Raw genomic sequence first — 22,362 nt, forward strand, 5'->3', positions numbered from 1 at the left:
GTCTTTTCCAGTGAGTCAGCTCTTCCCATTAGGTGGCCAAAGTATTGGAGCTTCAGCTTCAGCATCAGTCCTTCCGATGATTATTCGGAGCTGATTTCCTTTTGCATTGACTGGTTTGAGATTCTTGCTGTCCAAGGCACTCTCAAGAGTCTTCTCCAACACCACAATTCTAAAGCATCAGTTCTTTGGCACTCAGACTTTTTTATGGTCCAACTATCTCATCAGTACATGAATCCTGGAAAAACCATAGCTTTGACTATACAGATCTTTGTCTGCAAAATAATGTCTCAGCTTTTTAATATGCTGTCTAGGTCTGTCATAGCTTTTCTTCCAAAAAGCAAGAATTGTTTAATTTCATGGCTGCAGTCACCATCTGTAAAGATTTTGGAGCCCAAGAAAATAAAGTCTGTCACTGTGTCCATTGTTTCCCCATCTACTTGCTGCGAAGTGATGGGACCGGACGCCATGATCGTCATTTTCTAAATGTTCAGTTTTAAGTCAGCCTTTTCAGTCTCTTCCTGTACCTTCATCAAGAGGCTCTTTAGTTCCTCTTTGCTTTCTGCCATAAGGCTGGTGTCATTTGCATATCTGAGTTTATTGATATTTTTGAGATACACACACAGACACAGACACACACACACACACATATCTCCTACTGGTTCTATTTCTCTACAGATTCTTTGAGCCATGACTCTAGCCTTTCAACTTCACCCTGCCATCTCCCATCTCACCAGGTGATCACTGAACACCCCCAGTGACCCTGATTCCTTTTAGCCCCACTCCCACCCCTAGGAGTTTGGGGTGAGCTCCTGTGCTACTAACAAGTCAATTTGCTTGATGTCTTGTAGCCATCAGGACTAGAATCCCTGGCTCCTGGGTTCCCCCAGGGATGTAGCATAATGAACAGGAAAGACCATTTTTATCCTGGCTCCACTTTTTACCACCTTAGAATCCTTGAGGAAATTAATGAGTCCCTCTGAGCCTCAGTTTCCTCATTTATAAAAGCTAGGTAATAATAACAACAGACCTTACCTCACAGGGTGGTTGGGGTAATTAAATAAGATTCTAGGTACTACACATTTAGTACAGTGCCTGCCACGTGTACTCAATGAATTGTAACCACTATTATTATTATTACTATAACTATTATTTTTGTAATTAAGAGAAGCTGCCACTGGATGGGGAGCATCTGGCCCATGGCCTCAATTAATAGACAATTATCCCTTCCATGTGCAGTCATGGTAAACTTTTCCTATCTTATTGCTATGTCACATTGTAATGCAATTAAAAATTGACACATTTGTTTCCCCTAAAGCCTGTGAACAACTTGGGGGTCATATTGAGCCTTCCTGTGTATGCCCTGATGACTTACACATAGTTGGAACTCATGAATGTCTGTGAAATATAATCCCTAGAATCACTTATTTGCACACTCACACATATACACACATGCATGCATATGCATGGGCCCCCCAAGAGGCTCTAGTGTGAAGAATCTGCCTGCCAATGCAGAAGACAAGTTTGATCCTTGGGTCTGGGAGATCTTCTGGAGTAGGAAATGGCACTCCACTCCAGTATTCTTGCCTGGAAAATTCTATGGGCAGAGGAGCCTGGTGGGCTACAGTCCATGGGGCCACAATGAATCGGACCTAACTGAGTGACTGGATACATGCGCGTGTGCACACACACACACACCCCCTGGACTGAGGGCCTTTAAGGTGATGGATGCATTTCAAACAATAAGTCAAGTGATATGTATTAGGCCTACTGTGTGCCAAGCACTGCCCTGGTGAAGGTAATAAGGTCCCACCAAGGAAGTGAATCTTGAAAAACAAGCTCAGGTAATTGAAAGATCTGGGGCCGCCCATCCTCCCAGGTAGTGGGAATGGGAGAAGCAACAGTGCCGAATTCTGGGCCTGTGCTATCCTCCCCTCACAGCCTCGCACAGCACAGACATGAGCCATCAGCCCCAGGATGCCAGCCCAGTTGCCCAACTCACATTGGTCATCCCACTGACAGAAGAGGTTATGATCCTCACGGTGTCCACGGTGACCTTGTGGACCATCTTCTCCTCTAGGTCCCTCTGATAAAAGTTGTCCCTGCGGTTGGTCTGGAAGACAGAACCAAGCAGTGCCAGCTTGTGGGCCGGCAGGGGCTTGCCATGGTCTCCGCTGTGGTTTACTCTCCCGCAAGAGGCTTAACACCCAGACACTGAGTCTCCCGGAAGCCCAGAGCTGTGCACGTGTTTCACTATTTTCTAGACCCCTGGCAGCTTACTGTGTGTGTCTGTGTGCTTGTACATGCATGCAGGTTCATTGAGCAGTGCTCTTTCCTCAGCGCAGTGGGAACCATTTCTAAAGCCCAGTCATCCACCATCACTCACCAGTTTGTAGGTGGACAAGGTCAGCTGCACAGACACGTACTTCAGGCCCCAGCCTTTGATCCTGTCCTGGAATCCGGACAGGGCCAGCTGCCCAATGATGCGGAGAATGGCCATCCTCACCTGAGAGGCCAGAGCACAGACATGCTGGGCGCTAGAGGTTCCGCCGTCACCCAATCCATGACACGAGACAGCTAAGATTTGAGGGTGCTGTGGTCTGGAAGGGGTCTCTGGGGCTACCTGGATGCTGCCCACTCTATCCACCACTGCCTGCCTCATCCAGGGGACCCTGCTCAGCAGCAGGTCTACCCAGGAGCCTCATCGAAGCCCTTCAGAGACATGAGCACACTGCTTTCTCGGTAGGGCTGCTCCATCCTCAGGCGGCCCTGGTGAGAACCACCTGATTCTTCTCTAGGTCTCCCCAGGGCTCATACATGGGGATGACACAGAACAAGCTGTCTGCCCCTGACATCCTCCAGGTACTGAAGACAACTCTGCCTCAGGCTCAAGACCGAGCACCCTGTTCCCTCCCTGGTTTGGGCAGACCCTCACTGTCCTGAACTGCACCCCCAGGACATGAGGGCTCAGCTGCAGGGGCCGTGTCCAGAAGCCAAGCTATTCTCCAGGGGGCCGAGGCTGCAGTGGCCAAGATGGTGGGTTTTAGCCTTTATTTGCAGAGTTGCTTTTCTCAAATGTGGTAATGACCTTACAAAACACCTAGCTAGCCAAGCAGCTTGGGCTGACGCTGGGTGTTTGGCCTCTCCTCTGTCCAGGGTAGTGTCGGAGCCCCTTCACAGGAAAACTCCAGGTTCTTGGTGACAGGGAGGGTCTCAGGAGAGGGGCCACAGCTTCGAGGAGCCTTATTCTTCTCCAGCCCCACTCAGGACTGGCTGGAAAGGTAGGTTTTCCATCAAAGGGCCTTCCTTGAGAAGGCAGCCTCACCTCCACGCACACAGCTGGAGGGGAGGGGTGGCAAGGAGGCTGTAGCTGATGGAAGAAGGCGCCCTGACTTCCGTCCACTTGCCCCGCAGAGGCCCAGCACACACCCCCTTTCTGGGTCTCTCCGCCCTGTTACCTTGGACCGGGTGTCGGAGAGTGTGTTCTTGACCACTCGGATGGCCAGGTAGATGGTCCTGATGCTCATTCTGGGCTCTGAAAGAGGAAAGCCCACCTGGAGGTCCACTGGCCTCAGGGCTGGGCTCTGAGGAGATGCCCAGAAGTGGTGAGGCCTCTCTGCCACCTTCCACGGGAGAAAGAGGTTCAGGATTCGTCCATGCCGTGCCTCCTGAGAACCTCTGACTCACCCCCACAAGCTCAGGGCCGCTTCCCTCAGAAGTCACCCGGGGCTCTCAATGCCCACCCACCCCAGCCCGGAGAGTCGTCTCTATGCCTCACTCCCTTGGCCTCTGCTTCGCGTGTGTCTCTCTGGAAACTAGTGGACTCTCCTTGAGGGCAGGGTCTCCTCCTAAGAGCTCGGTGGTTCCCTCAGCGGGACACACAGGGCCAGACACACAGCGGACACACAGAGACCACACCGCCCGGCTGCGGAGGCCAGGGCTCTGGGGCCAGGCTGCTGCGCTGTCTCTGGCTCCACCGCATCCCAGCTGTGTGACCTCAGGGGACTTACTCAGCCCCTCTGAGCCTCAGCTTCCTCCCCTGTGAAAGGCGGACACTGAGAGCAGGTCCCTCACCAAGCCTCTGTGAGCACTGACACGAGCGGACACACACAGGGCCTGGTGTGCAAGAGTGTGTATGTGTGTGCTGGAGGGAGGCTGAGGAGGAAGATTAGGGAGGTAAGAAAGGGTGCGGAGAAGGCTCTCGAGAGGTCGGCGTGGACAGAACCACGTCAGGCACTTAGGGCCTTGCTACACTCAAGTCTAGGTGCTACTAGACGTCACTGCAGGAGGAGGAATAACAGGAAATCAGGTCGGGGTGGAAGAGAGCGGGAATTCAGGCACCAAGGGATGATGTTACACTTAAGAGTTTTTCATCTCTAAAATGGAAACTTTTTTTTCTGATTCGAAAAATAGTCTATGTTCACTGAGAAATTAAAATAAAAGACAACCAGCCTTCATGGTTTAGGTGTATCCTCATTTATGCATAAATGAGCACCTAGATTTCTTTCACATCACAGAGGTCATGGAGGTGGAGGTGATGGAATTCCAGTTGTCCTATTTCAAATCCTAAAAGATGATGCTGTGAAAGTGCTGCACTCAATATCTCAGTAAATTTGGAAAGCTGAGCAGTGGCCTCAGGACTGGAAAAGGTCAGTTTTCACTCCAGTCCCAAAGAAAGGCAATGCCAAAGAGTGCTCAAACTACCGCACAATTGCACTCATCTCATATGCTAGTAAAGTAATGCTCAAAATTCTCCAAGCCAGGCTTCAGCAATACGTGAACTGTGAACTAGATGTTCAAGCTGGTTTTAGAAAAGGCAGAGGAAACAGAGATCAAATTGCCAACATCTGCTGGATCATCGAAAAAGCAAGAGAGCGCCAGAAAAACATCTCCTTCTGCTTTATTGACTATGCGAAAGCCTTTGACTGTGTGGATCACATCAAACTCTGGAAAATTCTTCAAGAGATGGGAATACTAGACCACCTGACCTGCCTCTTGAGAAACCTGCATGCAGGTCAGGAAGAAACAGTTAGAACTGGACATGGAACCACAGACTGGTTCCAAACAGGAAAAGGAGTACGTCAAGGCTGTATATTGTCACGCTGCTTATTTAACTTATATGCAGAGTACATCATGAGAAATGCTGGGCTGGAGGAAGCACAAGCTGGAATCTAGGTTGCCGGAAGAAATATCAACAACCTCAGAAAAGCAGATGACACCACCCTTAAGGCAGAAAATGAAGAAGAACTAAAGAGCCTCTTGATGAAAGTGAAAGAGGAGAGTGAAAAAGTTGGCTTAAAGCTCAATATTCAGAAAACTAAGATCATGGCATCTGGTCCCACCACTTCATGGGAAATAGATGGGGAAACAATGCAAACAGTGGCTGACTTTATTTTTCTGGACTCCAAAATCACTGTGGATGGTGACTGCAGCCATGAAATTAAAAGACGCTTACTCCTTGGAAGGAATTTTATGACCAACCTAGACAGCATATTGAAAAGCAGACACATTACTTTGTCAACAAAGGTCTGTCTAGTTCAAGGATATGGTTTTTCCAGTGGTCATGTATGGATGTGAGAGTTGGACTATAAAAAAAGCTGAGCACCAAAGAATTGATGCTTTTGAAGTGTGGTGTTAGAGAAGAGTCTTGAGAGTCCCCTGGACTGCAAGGAGATCCAACCAGTCCTTCCTAAAGAATATCAGTCCTGGGTGTTCATTGGAAGGACTGATGCTGAAGTTGAAAATCCAATACTCTGGCCACCTGATGCAAGGAGCTGATGTATTTGAAAAGACCCTGATGCTGGGAAAGATTGAGGGCAGGAGGAGAGGGGGCAACAGAGGATGAAATGGTTGGATGGCATCACCGACTCGATGGACATGGGTTTGGGTGGACTCCAGGAGGTGGAGATAGACAGGGAGGCCTGGCATGCTGAGGTTCATGGGGTTGCAAAGAGCTGGACACCACTGAGCAACTGAACTGAACTGAAAGAGTGAGACAGGACTGAGAAACTTTCACTTTCACTGTTGCTTAAATTTGCATTTCTGTAAAAGATGGGTTTACTCTCAGGAGAGTGTCTCTCACATACAGTTGCTCAGTGTGTGTACTGCACAAGGATATGTAGCTGAAGGGCTGACCTGATGCCAACCAAGCACTTCTCAGGGCTTCCCAGGTGGCGCTAGTGGAAAAGAACTCTCCTGCCAATCCAGGAGACATAAGAGATGTGGATTTGATCCGTGGGTCAGGAAGATGCCCTGGAGGAGGAAATGACAACCCACTCCAGTATTCTTGCCTGGAGAATCCCATGGACAGAGGAGCCTGGCGGGCTGGGAGACAATGGACATGAAGGAAGCGCCTGAGCACAACAGCACGTGTGCTTCTCCAACCATGCAAGACCAAACGCTGCCAGTAGAGGGCGCCTTGCTCAAATTCAAGCGGACGCTCTCTGAGCCGGCGCTCTCAGGGACGGTGTTTCCCTGTAGACAGCTAGGCCAGGCTTAGGGTTTGGGCTGAGGGGATTCAGAAGCAGGGTTTCAGACTAAGCTTTGGCACTGAGTCAACGGGCTTTAGGGCTACATCTATACTGTGTATCTAGGCTTTATATGCAGCCTTTCAGCTAGCTTTGGGAGTTATACTAGGATTTGTGCAAATGGTTTGAAATTCAGGCTCAGGTAGAAGCTGGGATTCAGGGCTGAAGGAGAGGGGCGAGGGTGTGGAGGGTGGGACACAAGGCTGGTTAGGTTCAAGAATGGGAAACGAAGCCACGGAGAGCCCTGACTCCGCGGCCCACCCAGCAGGGTCTCTAGAGAGGAAATGGTCCAGGCACTTCCACAGCAGTCCAGGGGCTAAGACTCCGTGCTTCCATCGCAGGGAGCATGGCTTCCATCCCCGGTCAGGGCACTCAGGTCCCACATGCCGCCGCAGGGTGCGGCCAGAAAGTTAAGGGGAAAAAAAGGCCAGATATGACTGACATCTGCCACCCTTGCTCCCGCCCGATCTCCCTGCGGGGTGAGTGCTCACCATCTGCGCTCACCACTGCCCTGATCAGGGCCAGGGTCCCCACGCGGACGGCCTCCTTGCTCATCTCCATCTGACTGAGGAAGAACTTCATCAGCTCCTTGGGGTAGGAGCGGGCTGCAGAGGGTGAGGGGGAAGGACAGCTTCAGTCGTGCCCTGAGTCAAGGCCGGCAGCGGGACAAGGCAGCCCCGGGGCCCGGCGCTCAGAGGGGGCCGGCACTCCCGAGGGCTCCCGGGGGCGCCTCACCAAGGGCTATGAAGCAGTGCACGATCTCCGTCAGGTTCTGGCTGCTGTACTGCTGCTGGGCGGGGGCCCTGGAGCACACCTGGGGAGGGGCGGGCAGGGGGTGGAGAGGTCTGCACACCACCCGCCCCCAGCCCCCGTCCCCTGACCCATCCACAGCCCGCCTCCCCTGACCCTCCCCCAGCCCGCCTCCCCTGACCCGCCCCCAGCTCCTGTCCCCTGACCCGCCCCCAGCCCCGTCCCCTGACCCGCCCCCAGCGCGCCTCACCTGACCCGCCCACAGCCCACCTCCCCTGACCCGCCCACAGCGCCCCTCCCCTGACCCGCCCACAGCCCGCCTCCCCTGACCCGCCCCCAGCGCGCCTCACCTGACCCGCCCACAACCCGCCTCCCCTGACCCGCCCACAGCCCGCCTCCCCTGACCCGCCACCAGCGCGCCTCACCTAACCCTGCACAGCCCCCATCCCCTAACCCGCCCACAGCGCCTCTCCCCTGACCCGCCCCCAGCGCGCCTCCCCTGACCCGCCCCCAGCCCGCCTCCCCTGACCCGCTCCCTGCCCGCCTCCCCTGACCCGCCCCCAGCGCACCTCCCCTGACCCGCTCCCTGCCCGCCTCCGCTGACCCGCCCCCAGCCCGCCTCCCCTGACCCGCCCCCAGCGCGCCTCCCCTGACCCGCCCCCAGCCCGCCTCCCCTGACCCGCCCACAGCGCGTCTCCCCTGACCCGCCCCCAGCCGGCCTCCCCTGACGCGCCCCCAGCCCGAGTCCCCTGACCCACCCACAGCGCGCCTCACCTGACCCGCCCCCAGCCCGCCTCCCCTGACCCGCCCCCAGCGCGCCTTCCTGACCCGCCCCCAGCCCGCCTTCCCTGACCCGCCCACAGCCCGCCTCCGATGGCCCGCCCCCAGCCCGCCTCCCCTGACCCGCCCCCAGCTCCTGTCCCCTGACCCGCCCCCAGCACGTCTCCCCTTACCCGCCCCCAGCTCCTGTCCCCTGACCCGCCCACAGCGCGCCTTCCCCGACCCGCCCCCAGCTCCTGTCCCCTGACCCGCCCCCAGCCCGCCTCCCCTGACCCTCCCCCAGCCCCCCGTCCCTGAACCGCGCCCCAGCTCGCCTCCCCCGACCCGCCCCCAGCTCCCGTCCCCTGACCCGCCCCCAGCCCGCCTCCCCTGACCCGCCCCCAGCTCCTGTCCCCTGACCCGCCCCCAGCCCGCCTCCCCTGACCCGCCCCCAGCTCCTGTCCCCTGACCGCCCCCAGCCCCGCCCCTGGCCCGCCCCAGCCCGCCTCCCCTGGCCCGCCCCCAGCTCCTGTCCCCTGACCCGCCCCCAGCACGCCTCCCCTGACCCGCCCCCAGCCCGCCTCCCCCGACCCGCCCCCCTGACCCGCCCCCAGCTCCTGTCCCCTGACCCGCCCCCAGCCCGCCTCCCCTGGCCCGCCCCCAGCCCCAGTCCCTGACCCGCCCCCAGCCCGCCTCCCCTGGCCCGCCCCCAGCTCCTGTCCCCTGGCCCGCCCCCAGCGCGCCTCCCCCGACCCGCCCCGGGGAAGGCCACGCCCCGCGCGGCCCTGGGGCTCACCTGGACGTGCAGCTCCGTGAAGATGGTGTGCAGCTGCATCTGCGGGACTGGGCTGTTGGTGACGACGGACATCTCCAGGATCTGCCTCAAGACCTGCCGCAGGCGGGAAACGGTGGCAGGTGACCTTCGACCGACTCGGGTCAAACGCCAGACCTTTGCCCCTTGACGTTCCCCCTCTGGATGTATCAGTATCCCCTGGGAGCTGGGCAGAGATGCCACCTCTCAAGCCCCGCCCAGACCCCCGAGTCCGACTCTATTTCCAGCCGCCTCTGAGGATTGCGGTGGACACTGCAGCTCGGCAGGGCTGCACTAGGGCCACCGAGTGTGGTGTTCAAGGCCTTCTTCCCCTTTCTCCCCTAGCCACCGAGAGGTGCATCCCAACTTTAGACAGAAGGTCTGCACGTGGCTCCCCAAATGCGGCATGTTTCTTTCTGTTCCCAGCTCTCACCAGGAGAAGGGCCTCGCCTCGTCTGTAAATGAGTGACCCCCTTCACAATATACAGCAGCCCAGGTCACAACTCAGCTCAGAATCTTGCAAAGACTCCATCTCACACACGTCCAAGGCTGGTAAGAGGTTGAATGGTGTCCCCCGCCGCCAGAATCCATGTCTACCCACAACCTCAGAATGTGAGCTCACTTGGAAATAGGGTCTTTGCAGACCTAATTACTTAAGGCTCTCAAGATGACATCACCCTGACAACGCCTTACATTCAAGGACCAGTGTCCTTACGAGAAGAGGAGAAGACAGAGAGAGACACAGGGATGACCATGTGACCACGGAGGGGGGTGCTGGAGTGACGCAGTGCCTGGGCCACCAGAAGCTGGAAGAGGCAACATTCTCCCCTAGAGCCTACAGAAGGAGCTTAGCCTGCCGACACCTTGATTTCAGACTGCCGGCCTCCAGAACCATGACACACACATCTCTGTGGTTTTAAGCCACCTGCCTCCTGGTTCTTTGTTGCAACAGCCTTAGGAAACCGCTATGAGAGCTGTGACCTCACCGTGGGCCCCAGAACCCTTTGAGGTATCATCCTTTCTGCCTGGCTTCCCTGCTGGCTCAGACAGTAAAGAATCTGTGTGCAAAATGGGAGACCCAGCTTTGATTTCTGGGCCAGGAAGATCCCCTGGAGAAGGAACAGGCAACCCACTCCAGTATTCTTGCCTGGGAAATCCCACGGACCGAGAATCCTGGTGGGATACAGTCCACGGGGTGGCAAAGAGTCGGGCATGACTGAGTGGCTAACACATGTGTAACGACAGCATATATTTCTTGGAAATCGGACAAGTGCCAGGTCGCGTGGCTACATCTCCCACCCGTGAGAACACCCCACGGGACACTCAGGAGCCCTAAATACCCTGAGCCCCCAGCCCAGGCCCCTCACCTGAGTGATAAAGAGCGCCTCCAGGCTGCCCTGGTACTCCGCCAGCAGCAGAGGGATGTAGTCGTACACCTGCTCCCGCAGGTCATCATTGGGCAGGAGGAGGTTCAGCATGGGCTTCAGGGACTTGATGACCCCCAGCTTCACCTAGCACAGGAGCCTGGTCTCTAGACCCCTCGGCCAGGACCACCAAGAAGGTCCTGTGACATCAGCCCCAGCCTTGGAATCAAGGACAGGTGACTGAGGGGACCTTGCAGTAGGGTCCTGGCCTCCCCCGGGCCCCCCAGCTGCCAAGCCTGTCCCCCAAGTCCTGACTCTGTCACTCAGGAGACCTTGGACAGGTACTCAACCTCTCTGTGTCTCTGTTTCCTCATTTGTAAAACGGTCCTATGACCCGGAGTTGGCGTGGAAATGGCTCCCACAAGTGAACCGCTCGGAGAGCGCCCGGCACATGTGGAACAGGGACCCTGGTCCAGCAACTCCAGGGGCCTTTATCAAGACACCTGCAGGGCCCCCATGGCTCTGCCGATCAGGTCTCCACCTCCTTGGACCCAGTGGTGTCTCAGCCCCGCCGGCTGCACAGGCTGGAGAGCGATGACCCGAGGACCACGGGCTCCCACCCCCACCCGGGAGGGCCCGTCTCACCTCCGGGTTGTTGTTCCGCAGCCACACCGTCACGAAGTAGCGATACATGGGGAACAGCTTCACCGCAAACTGGTCCTCAGTCATCACGGGATACACACTGTCCTCCAGGTGCCTCAGGTAAAACTGCACCGTCTCGCAGAAGGTCTCCATGGCTGCCCCGGGGCACGTGCAGTGAGCCCCGAGAGCCAGGACTCAGAACAGAGCCTTCCGGGGCGCCTTCTCAGGAGGAGCCCTCACACTTCCATAACCAGCAGGTTACTGAGATGCCCAGAGATGCTGCTAGAAACATCTCCTGCAGCCCTCGCCATCTGCCTTTCCAACCCCCCTCTCAGCTCCTTAAGTTTGGTCCTGCATGAAGCCCCTCCCTGTCTGAGGGAGAAAGACTCCCCCGAGGGGTGGAGCACACAGGTGTGACTGGGCCCCCAGCCTTGAGGTTCATGTTGCAAGGTCAAGGGTGAGACCTCGAAGAAGACTTTTTAACTCAGATCCTGGGGACTCCAAAGCAAAGAGTGGCCAACACGTTCTGTCCTACTTTTCTCAGGTATTGGGGACTTGGGCCCACAAAATCATGACATAATCAAAACCTGGGGCAAGGTGATCAGATATAAATGACCCAAGTCAAGCCCAGGCTGGGACCATTTCCCTGGTCTCCCTCTCCTGCGATCCCCACCGCCTTTTTTCCTCTACCTGTATACCCACCTCCTCCTGTCAGCACCCTGATCAGGCTAGCCCTGCAGGCCCAGGTGGGACACTTACCACCACAGATCACCTGGCGCATCTTGGCTTCATTGGCGAGCCTCAGCATGGTGAACATGGTGGCCAGGGTGATGCCCATGTATGGCATGAACTCAAACACTGCGAGGTGTGGGCAGAGGTCTCAGGGAGTCGGAGGAGGAGGGTCATCAGAGATGGCAACACCATCGCCCACACCTCCAGTGCCCAGAACAGGGCCAGGGAACCCCTTTGCATGGGTTGGGCCACAGGAGACGGTAGGAGGCAGGGGAGGTAAGAAGTGTGAGCTGGGAGCAGGTGAAGGGGAGGGGAGATGTGGGGGGGCGACGGGGGGTGCAAGGGAGGGGAGATGGGGGAGGGGAGGAGGGGAGGGGAGAAGGGGGAGGGGAGAAGGGGAGGGGAGAAGGGGGAGGGGAGAAGGGGAGGGGATTGGACGGGAGAAGGGGGAAGGGGAAGGGGAGAGGGGGTAGGGGAGAAGGGGAGGGGAGAATGGGGAGGGGATTGGAGGGGAGAAGGGGGAAGGGGAGGGGAGAAGGGGGACGGGAGGGGTAAGGGGGAGGGGGGATGGGAGGGCTAAGGGGGGATGGGAGGAGGGAAGGGGAAAGGGGGGAGGGAGAAAGGGGGGAGGGGGAAGGGGAAAGCGGTATGGGAGGGGGCAAGGGGGAGGGGAGAAGGGGAGGAGGGGAGGAGAGAAGGGGAGGAGAGGAGGAGAGAAGGGGGGAAGGGGGAAGGGGAGGAGAGAAGGGGGGAAGGGGGAAGGAGAAGAGTGGAGGAGAGAAGAGGGAAGGGGAAAGGGGGGAGGGGAGGGGGAAGGGGAGGGGAGAAGAGGGAGGGGAGGGAAGGGGAGACGCAGAGATGTCTACCCTTCTCTCCCTCCCCCCCCCCCCCCCCTCTCCCCACCTCCACTCCCCTCTTCCCACCTCCACTCCCCTCTCCCCACCTCCCCCCCTCTCCCCTCCTCCCCTCCTCTCCCCTCTCCCCACCTCCCTCTCCTCTCCCCTGTGTCTACCAGGACTCTGAAGGAGATGAGGGAACAGGAGAGGAGGGAAGGGGAGACAAGGGAAGGGGAGATGAGGGGGAGGGGGAGGGGTGGGGAGACCGGTCTTCCACCATTCCCCCATCTCCCCTCCCCCCATCTCCCCTCCCCTGCCCCTTGTCTCCCCTCCCCTCCCCCATGTCTCCTCTCTCCTCCCCTGTCTCCCCTCCCCTCTCCCCTCACTTGTCCTCTCCCCCTGTCTCCCCACCTCTCCCCTGTCTCCCATCCCCTCTGCAGAGAGTGAAAGGAGACTGGGGGAGAGGGGAGGGGAGATGGGGAGGGGAGAGGAGACAGGGGGAGGGGAGACAGGGGAGGGGAGGGGAGACAGGTGGGGGAAGTGGGGAGGGGAGACGGGGATAGGGGAGGAAGACCTGGGGGGGAGAGGGGAGATGGGGGAGGGGATGGAAACGGGTGGGAGGGGAGAGGAGACCTCACCGCCCCGTCTCCAACTCTCTCCCCATCTCCCCTCCTGGCTCCCAGTCTCCCCTCCCCTTCCCTCCCTCCTGTATCCCCTCCCCCCTTCCCCCAGTCTCCCCTCCCCTCCCCCCATTTCCCCTCCTCTCTCCCTGTCCACCCTGCCCTGCGGGGAGAAGAAAGGGATACAGGGGGAGAGGAGAGGGGAGGGGAGATGGGGGTGGGGGGAGAGGGGAGGGAGAGGGGAGAGGGAAGGGGAGGGGAAATGGGGGAGGGGAAAGGAGATGGGGGAGGGGAGGGTAGACCTCCCCCAGTCTCCATTCCTCTCCCCCGTCTCCCCCCTCCCCTCCTCTCCACTTCCCTTCCCTTCCCCACCCCTTCCCCTCCTCCCACCCCTCCCCTCTCTCCCTCTCTCCGTTCCTCATCTCCCTGTCCTCTCCTCTCCCCTCTGTCTCCCAGGACAGGGAAGGAGATGAGGGGAGGGGAGACGAGGGAAGGGGAGATGAGGTGACAGGAGAGGAGACAGGGGAGGGGAGGGGGGAAGGGGGGAAGGGAGGAGGGAGGAAAGGAATGGGGAAGGGGGGCAGGGGGAGGGGGGCACGGGGGGACGGACAGGGGGGATGGGAACAGGGGACGGGGGAGGGGGACAGGGGGTAGGGGAGGGGAACGAGGGGAGGGGAAGGAAGGGAAGGAGGGTCAGGGGAAGGAGGGGAAGGCGGGGACCTGGGAGAAGAGGGGAGGGGTAAGGGGAGAAGAGGGGAGACCGGGATACCAGGAAAGGGAGGAGGAGGGGAGGGACGGAGGAAAAGAGGGAAGAGCCCTCCTCTTCCTGGGGCCGCAGGGAGGAGAATGAGGAGGCAGGGGTGGGCCTCCTCCCTCCCAAGCCGCCACTCCCTTGTTGCCTCATAAGCACTCTAGCATGACGCCCCAGAGACCGTGAGTGAGACGCGGGCATGCAGGGGACAGCCGCGTGCCCTCTCCCATGGGGACACTCCGTTTTCTCGGGTACTGGTTCCCAATGGCTCCTCACCCGCGGCCCACTGCCCGCCGCACGGCCTGCGTGGAGCGTGGAGCGGACTGAGAAGGGAAGGAGGGAGGGAGTGAGGGAGAGACCGGGGCCACAGAGGGAGCAGGAAAGACAGGTGTGCGAGAGAAGGGCTGGCAGGAGAAAAGACACAGGATGGGGGGCACAGGGAGGGGATCTCAGCAGCCAAGAGGGCCGGAGAGACACCGGAAGTGAGACGGAGGAAGGCCAGAGGAAGGCCGGAAGAGGGAGAAATGGGAGGGGGTGGGCGCGGGTACCAGGGCAGAGGCAGAGGGGTGGCCCGACGGGCAGACGCTGGGGCCCAGTCCCCCCGAGCCCTACCATTGCCGTTGGCCAGCTTGGCCAGGGTGACGATGACAAATTCTTCCGTGAGGTTGAGGGGTTTGAGATGGTGCTGCAGCTCGTACATGACCAAGCTGAAGTGGTTTCGGGACAGGGCCACCAGGGTGTCGCTGGCCACTTCTGCCCTCACGTAGCCCTCCATCTGCAGGGCACGGGAGGAGGACACGTGGCCGCCCCAGCACTTCCTGCTCCTCTCCTGCTCCGGCTCCGCTGGGCTCTCCTGGGCCCGCTCAGCCTACTGTTGTCCCCGTGAGCTAACCGGACAGAGGCCTCGGGCATCCCACGCCCGGCCCCCCAGAGCCCAGCCCCTGGGGCGCGGGCAGGCGGGCAGGGCTGGGACACCCGCTACCTCCAGCATGCCCCTCATCTCCTTGGAGGCAATGGCCACCAGCCTCTGGACACAGCGCTCCTCCAGCTCGCCCTCCTGCTGGATGATCTCCTGGAGGATGTTGTAGATGTTGACTTTGCGCTGAGTGGAAATCTGGGGAACAAGTATGGTGGGTGGGGAGGTCCGGGACAGGCAGTGGGGTCTGGGAGCGCACAGATCCACCAGAGTCTCCATCCTGCTGGCCTTCCCCCTAATACCTAGGAGACTGTGATTTATAATAAGATGTGTGTTTGGTCTTCACCCAAGCGCAGAAGCCTGAAATCCTTGGAATTTCCTAAGTAACGAGAGTGACAAAGATGTCTTTTGTTGTATTGATGAGACGATTTTTGGTTCACACCTAAGGATGGGGAGGGCTTCCCCGGTGGCTCAACAGGTAAAGAATCTGCCTGCCATGTGGGAGACCTGGGCTCGATCCCTGGGCTGGGAAGATCCCCTGGAGAAGCGAATGGCTACCCACTCCAGTATTCTGGCCTGGAGAATTCCGTGGACTGTGTAGTCAGTCCATGGGGTTGCAAAGAGGCAGACAAGACTGAGCGACTCTCCCTTTCACTTGAAGGATAGGGAATGGTTGGCAGGAGAACCCATCTTCTGATGAGAGGACTGGAACTTTCAGTCCCACCCACTCGACCTCCAAGCAGGAGAGTGGGGCTGGAAGTTGAATCAATCGCCAATGGCTAGTGATTTAATCAACTATGCCTAGATAATGAAGCCCCCATAAAAATCCAAAGGACAGGGTTCAGAGAGCTTCAGGCTGCTGAACACATGGAGATTTAGGGGGAATGGGAGGCCCAGAGAGGGCATGGAAACTTCATACCCTTTCCCATACCCTTACCCTATGCATCACTTCCATCTGGCTGGTCCTGAGTTAGAATGAACTGGTAATATAGTAAGTAAAAGGTTTCTCTGGATTTTGTGAGCCCCTCTAGCAAATTGATTAAACTCGAGGAGGGGGTCATGGGAACCTCCGGTCTATAGCCAATTGGCCAAACTTCCCACTGGCGTCTGAAGCAAGGGCCAGGCTGGGGTCGTCTTAGCAGTGCACGCGTGTGTGCTGGGTCACTTCAGTCATGTCCGACATTTTGTGACGCTATAGACTATATAGCCTGCCAGGCTCCTCTGTCCATGGCATTCTCCAGGCAAGAATACTGGGGTGGGTTGCCGTGCCCTCCTCCAGGGGATCTTCCCAACCCAGGGATCGAACCCGTGTCTCTTATGTCTCCTGCATTGGCAGGCAGGTTCTTTACCACTAGTGCCACCTTAATGGGACTGAGCCCTTAACCCATGGAATCTGACACGATCTCCAGGCAGACAGTGTCAGAATTGAGTTCAATTGTAGGACCCTCCCCCCACCCCACCCCAGCTGGTGTCAAGGGATTGGGTGACAGGGGAATCCATACATTGAAATTGGATGCCATATGATTAACACTCCAGCTGGTTGATGAACCCACCATCCTCAAACCGCCCCAGCTCTGCCCGCAACTCCAGCCTGTCTCACACCCTCCTCCCCTCTCCCATCAGACTCATCCAACCAGCCCTGCCCCCGTGGCCTGCATCTGTCCTCACTACTCAGCAAGGTGGAGGTCAAATGGTCAGCATACAGGGTCCTCCACAGACTTGGCACTGACCCTCTTGCAAAGTTTAAGACAACATGCTCTATTTTGCTTCCTGCATAGCTCTGGTCACCATTTTAAGTGACCTGAATGAGGATAGAAGAAGAGTCGCTCAGTCGTGTCCGACTCTTTGCGACCCCATGGACAGTAGCCTGCACCAGGCTCCTCCTTCCATGGGATTTTCTAGGCAAGAGTACTGGAGTGGATTGCCATTTCCTTCTCCATGAATGAGGATAGGATTGGACAAATAGGTTTTGCAACCTGACCACTCCTGGAGAGTCAGATTGGACAATGACACTCATTCAACCAGGGATGATACACCACCAAGAAAGAAAGAAGGTAGACTCCTCTCTCCATGGAGCCTCACCTGCAAAGCCCTCTAGGAAGATGGTTCCCTCCCTCGGCTGGTAAAGAGGTCACTTCTCAACAGTCAGGGCTGTAGCAAATTTGGGGACCTCATGAGGAGAGGAAGTCAGCGAAATGTATACTTTTATCCAGTACAGAGTCTTGGTACAGAAAGTAATGCTGATTTTCAGTTGCTCAGTCGTGTCCGATTCTTTTGTGACCCCATGGACTTGAGCCTGCCAGGCTCCTCTGTCCAGGGAATTCTGTGGGCAAGAGTACTGGAGTGGGTTGCCGTTTCCTTCTCCAGAGGCTCTTCCTGACCCAGGAATCAAACCGGGATCTCCTGCATTGCAGGCAGAGTCTTTACCATCTGAGCCACCAGGGAAGGTGGGAGGAGAAGGGGACGACAGAGGATGAGATGGTTGGATGGCATCACTGACTCGATGGAGATGAGTTTGGGTAAACTCTAGGAGTTGGTGATGGACAGGGAGGCCTGGCGTGCTGCAGTCCATGGGGTCACAAAGAGTTGGACACGACTGAGTGACCGAACTGAACTGAACTCAATAGAGGCTTATAGCTCAGCTGGTAATGAATCCACCTGCAATGTAGGTAGACCCGGTTCAATTCCTGGGTGGGGAAGATCCCCTGGAGAAGGGAACGGCTACCCACTCCAGTATTCTGGCCTGGAGAATTCCATGGACAGAGAAGCCTGGCAGGCTACAGTCCATTGGGTAGCAAAGAGTTGGACTTAACAACCGAGCAACTTTCACTTTCACTTTTCAGAGGCTTGTAACTCCGGTGAGAGACTCCTCATGAAAACTCCTGGAGAGAAGAGAACCGTGTGGCCTTCGCTGCTCACTATTGACGGTCCTAGTTTTCTCAACCTCTTTTTTTTTCTCTTGCTCCCTAGGGAACCTCCGTAAGCATTTTTTTCCTAATCACTCCCCACCATGAAAATGTAATACCACAAAGATATTATATATCTGATTGTACATTTCTATGCTTTGTACATCAAAGACTAAAATTTCCTTCACACACACATCCCCACCCCACTGTGCAAGAACCAATTTTACCTGTTGTGGAGTCTCACCCGTTGAAAATTCATGCTCTTGGTTTTCAAAGCAAACTCAAGGAAGCCTCAATGTGCAGCTAACACTGTGGCTGCAGATATGTAAACAGCCAGGCAACTTATAAGCCCAGTCTTTTCTGTGGTCAAAGTTAATCTTGGAGAATATTTACGGTCACAAGGGAAAAATTGTCCAAAACTTTGAAAGTGTCATAAAACAGGCACTGAGTGGCCTTCCGGAGGCAGGCTTAGTGATGTCCGATGGCCTCTGAAGGATGATCCGGAATATGGGAGTGTGTGTTTGTGATTGACTGTGACGGTCTAGTCTATGTCTCCACGGAGATAGGAGCTTAGTTTTAGGAAACTGATCATGAAAATGATTCCTGTCTGTGACAAGGCGAAGGAATTTTGACTGGTAAAGAATATCAATCTCTAGAAGTAAAATTCTCATTTTAACAGATTTTAACATCTTCATAGCTTCCCCAGGTGGCCCTAGTGGTAAAGAATCCAGCAGCCAATGCATGAGACACAGGAGACCTGAGTTTAATCCCTGGGTCAGGAAGATCCCCTGGAAGAGGACATGGCAACCCACTCTGGTATTCTTGCCTGGAGAATTCCGTGGCCAGAGGAGCCTGATAGGCTCCAGTCCATGGGGTTGCAAAGTATTGGACAAGGCTGAAGTAAATGAGCACACATGTAACATCTTACTGGTTCCTTCACTAATTAATGAATAACTGAAAATGTGGACACAGATTAAATCTGACAGTGTGCCTACATGTTAATCCCCTGTTTATTGCCACTGATCAGTTATCATGGCCTGGGTATTAATCACCATTTATGTAACTTTCTAAATTTACCGATGCTTTGATTTCTTGGGGTCTTGTGGACCCGAAAGACTGCTGGGGGTTAGTCAGTTCCTGGAGACAGCAAACAGCTCCCCCACCAGCAAGCGTGTTAAACCAGTCCAGAGCCCATGCCCAAGCACCTCCTCCATCAGGCTCTCACACTCTGGGCCTCTATGCTGCCGCTGTTTGGTCGTGCAGGCGTGTCTGACTCTGCAATCCCATGGACTGTAGTCTACCAGGCTCCTCTGTCCATGGGATTCTCCAGGCAGAAATACCAGAGTACGTGGCCCTTTCCGAGAAGGCAATGGCAACCCACACCAGTACTCTTGCCTGGAAAATCCCATGGGTGGAGGAGCCTGGTAGGCTGCAGTCCATGGGGTTGCTAAGAGTCGGACATGACTGAGCGACTTCACTTTCACTTTTCACTTTCATGCATTGGAGAAGGAAATGGCAACCCACTCCAGTGTTCTTGCCTGGAGAATCCCAGGGACGGGGGAGCCTGGTGGGCTGCCGTCTATGGGGTTGCACAGAGTCGGACACGACTGAAGCGACTTAGCAGCAGCAGCAGCAGGTGTCCCTTTCCTCCTCTGGGATCTTTTCCACGCAGGGACTGAACCCGTGTCTCCTGCACTGGCAGGCGGATTCTTTACAGCTGAGCCACGTGGGAAGCCCTGGAGCAGTATACACCTGCTCTGATCACCCTGGGGCCAGGGACCAGACCACTCAGGCAGTCCCACACCCCACAGCTGACTAGCTAATCGAACGTCTGGTCCACCTGCCTCGCCAGTCCTCCTTTGGAGAAGCCACACTCCTGCACACATTTCCCCCTTGCTCCCTCTGCCTGCCGCCCAACCTGGTGCTCTCCTGTGGGACGGCATGGCATTGCACGCCCCTGCCTCTGTGGAGCTGTGAGGGACAGACTAGTTTTTCAAGGCGATCCTCTCCTGAGCTGTTGGGCTCACTATGAAAGTGAAAGTGCAAGTCGCTCAGTCCTGTCTGACTCTTTGTGACCACATGGTCTGTCGCCCGCCAGCCTCCTCTGTCCATGGAATTCTCCAGGCTAGAATATTGGAGTGGGTAGCCGTTTCCTTCTCCAGGGGATCTTCCCAAGCCAGGAATCAAACCGGAGTCTCCTATGCCTGAGTCATAATAAAACCTACGTTTTAAAATCTGTTTTGCAAACCTCTTTCCTGTGCTCCTGGACCCTGACACTCCTTTCTCATGGCTGCCACATGTCTTTCTGTAAAATAAAGCTTGCTATTGAGAACTCCTAGGGACTTCCCTGGCAGTCCAGCGATTAAGACTCTGAGCTTCCAGTGGGAGGATCCAGGTTCAATCCCTGGCTGGGGAACTAAGATCCACATGCTGCTCAGAGTGGCCAAAAAAAAAAAAAAAAAAGGGAGGAGGAGGAAAGAACTCCTAAGAGGAGTTCCCTGGTTACCTAGTGGTTAGGGTTAGGTTAGGTTAGTTTTTCAAGGCGTTAGTTAGGTTAGGGTTCACTGCAGAGGCCCAGGTTTGGTCCCTGGTCAGGGAATCTTCCTGCCTGACAGTGACATGATGGGGCTGAAATACACACACACACACAAAGAACTCCTACAAGGAACAATTCCTTTGCTGCCCACCCTCAAAAGCTCAAGGATAGTCTAAAATCCAGCAACTCTCTAAGCGTGCTCTGCAGGCCAGTAGACACATCACTTGGGAACTTGCTAAAAATCCTGAGTCTCGGGTTCCACCCCACACGTCCTCTGAAGCAGAAGCTCTCATGATGGGCCCCAGAAATCTGAGCTGTAACAAGCACTCAGAGGATGCTGATGCTCTGGTCCTGTTGTACAAGGCCCAGCATGATCTTGGCCACATTCTCCATCACTCCTATCAACACCCTCTGCCCCAGGAAACAACCTCCCCACTGGCAAGTGCCCCCGCACTCTGCATCTGCCCTGTCTCTGCTCCCCCACACCTACCCGTTTCACTTCTACTCAATATCTTTGTTGCTCGGCTCACCTGCTCTAAGAGGATGACTCCTAAACCCACCGAATCAGAATACAGAGGAGCTGTGAAAAATTGTGAGCACCCCAGTGCCCAGTTGGTCCTCAGGGGCCCCAACACCTAGCCCTGCCCTCACAGCACTCAGTAAATGTATGCTGGGCGGTGGATGGACGTGCAAGCAGGTGGCCAAGCTCAGAGAAGCGCCTAGGGGGAGGAGGGCCTACCTCGGGCACCTGCAGGCAGCGGATGAGAGCATTCATCACCACGGAAGGCTCGGTGGTGGCCTTCTCCGTGATGATCACCGAGGCCAGCCTCTTCCTCATGTCAAAACCTGCTCCTGCAGCATCCATTTTGGTTGACTCGCTCTCCATGATGTTGAGGAGGTTTGTGACTTGTTGGAAGGTACCTGAGACAAAGGTGGTGGACGTGATGGCAAGATGGCCCGGTCTCTCCCTGACACCAGCCCAGCCCTAGCTCCACCTGGGGCATGGGTGGGACCTTCCTGCCTACTGTACAGATGGGAAAACTGAGACCTTGCTTGGGGCTTACCATCAAGGAGGTAGTAGCCAAAATGAGGCAGGAGTGCAGGGAGGGGGTTGGTTTTCTCACCACTGTCCTCTGGTTCCAGAGGCCCCAGGTCCTCTGTTTCCTCTGATGGATCCTCATGTGACTCTGTTGCTGCTTCTGCCATCTCTTCTTCAAGCACTTTGGAGGTAAGATTGATAAAATACTTGCATGTCACCCATTCTGGGACGACCCGCAGTGAGTCCCACCCTGCATAACCCCCTTCCCTAGAGTGTGGGAGGAACCTGTAACTTGGTGAGACCCATATTCTAACGATGGCTCAGTGAGTAAAGAATCTGCCAACAAGGCAAGAGATGCAGGAGACTGGCATTCAATCCCTGGTTCAGGAAGATCCCCCGGAGGAGGAAATGGCAGTCCACTCCAGTGTTCTTGCCTGAAAATTCCTATGGGCAAAGGAGCCTAGCAGGCTACAAAAGGTTCAAATGGGTTCAAAGGGTTGCAAAGAGTCAGACGTGATTGAATATACATGCGCACATGCACGCACACGTGGGCGCGCACGCTCACACACACACACACACTAGCCAGTAGCATATGGCAAAGGTGAGCGGACCCTCCTGTGATGGTCTTACTCCCATGATTACATTATATCTCCACAACTGCATCTCAGCAGACTGGGAATTCTCATGCTATACTTGAAAAGTAAACAGCAGTGATGTAAACCGCGTGTGTCACAAGGAACCGAGGGCCTCAGTCCTACAACCAAAAGGAACTGGATTCTGTCAACAACCACATGAGCTTGGAAGAGGACTGGGCTTCAGAAAGGTTGCAGCCCAGGTGACCTCTTGAGGGCAGCCTGTGAGACCCCAAGAAATGACCCCACTGAGCCATGGACTCCTGACTACAGAAACTGTGAGATAATAAACGGGTGTTATTTTCAGCCATTACATTTAGGTAATTTGTCACACACTGATAGATCACTACCCCTGCTTAGGAACGGCCTTTCCTCCCTTTTCTCTGGACACAGAAAACTAATGATCAGTGAGGAATCCCCCTGAGCTGCCCTCATTACACCTCTCAAGGGGCTCCCTTCACCCCAGCAGCTTCTGAATTGCTGACAAACACCAACACAGATGTCAACATGGAGAATTAAGACCTCCCCGATTCTTTCTCCTCCC

At 56.0% G+C, this 22,362-nt stretch overlaps 1 protein-coding gene across 1 annotated transcript in view; it reads right to left on the reverse strand.

The window, feature by feature from the left end:
• MROH2A (maestro heat like repeat family member 2A) overlaps window positions 1-22,362 on the reverse strand; it is a 55,483-nt gene that overhangs the window by 32,943 nt on the left and 178 nt on the right. Inside the window, exons 2-14 of the mRNA XM_043448104.1 lie at window positions 21,272-21,371; window positions 20,887-21,068; window positions 14,772-14,903; window positions 14,402-14,564; window positions 11,610-11,708; window positions 10,854-11,005; window positions 10,212-10,355; window positions 8,830-8,922; window positions 7,260-7,338; window positions 7,016-7,129; window positions 3,456-3,532; window positions 2,384-2,503; window positions 2,000-2,110 (exon numbers count right to left, since the gene is read on the reverse strand). Coding sequence (XP_043304039.1) covers window positions 2,000-2,110; window positions 2,384-2,503; window positions 3,456-3,532; window positions 7,016-7,129; window positions 7,260-7,338; window positions 8,830-8,922; window positions 10,212-10,355; window positions 10,854-11,005; window positions 11,610-11,708; window positions 14,402-14,564; window positions 14,772-14,903; window positions 20,887-21,068; window positions 21,272-21,371 — 1,566 coding nt within the window. The remainder of the gene's footprint in view (window positions 1-1,999; window positions 2,111-2,383; window positions 2,504-3,455; window positions 3,533-7,015; window positions 7,130-7,259; window positions 7,339-8,829; window positions 8,923-10,211; window positions 10,356-10,853; window positions 11,006-11,609; window positions 11,709-14,401; window positions 14,565-14,771; window positions 14,904-20,886; window positions 21,069-21,271; window positions 21,372-22,362) is intronic.

Source organism: Cervus canadensis, chromosome 2, assembly GCF_019320065.1.
Source record: "Cervus canadensis isolate Bull #8, Minnesota chromosome 2, ASM1932006v1, whole genome shotgun sequence".
In the NCBI taxonomy this organism is placed as follows: domain Eukaryota; kingdom Metazoa; phylum Chordata; class Mammalia; order Artiodactyla; family Cervidae; genus Cervus; species Cervus canadensis.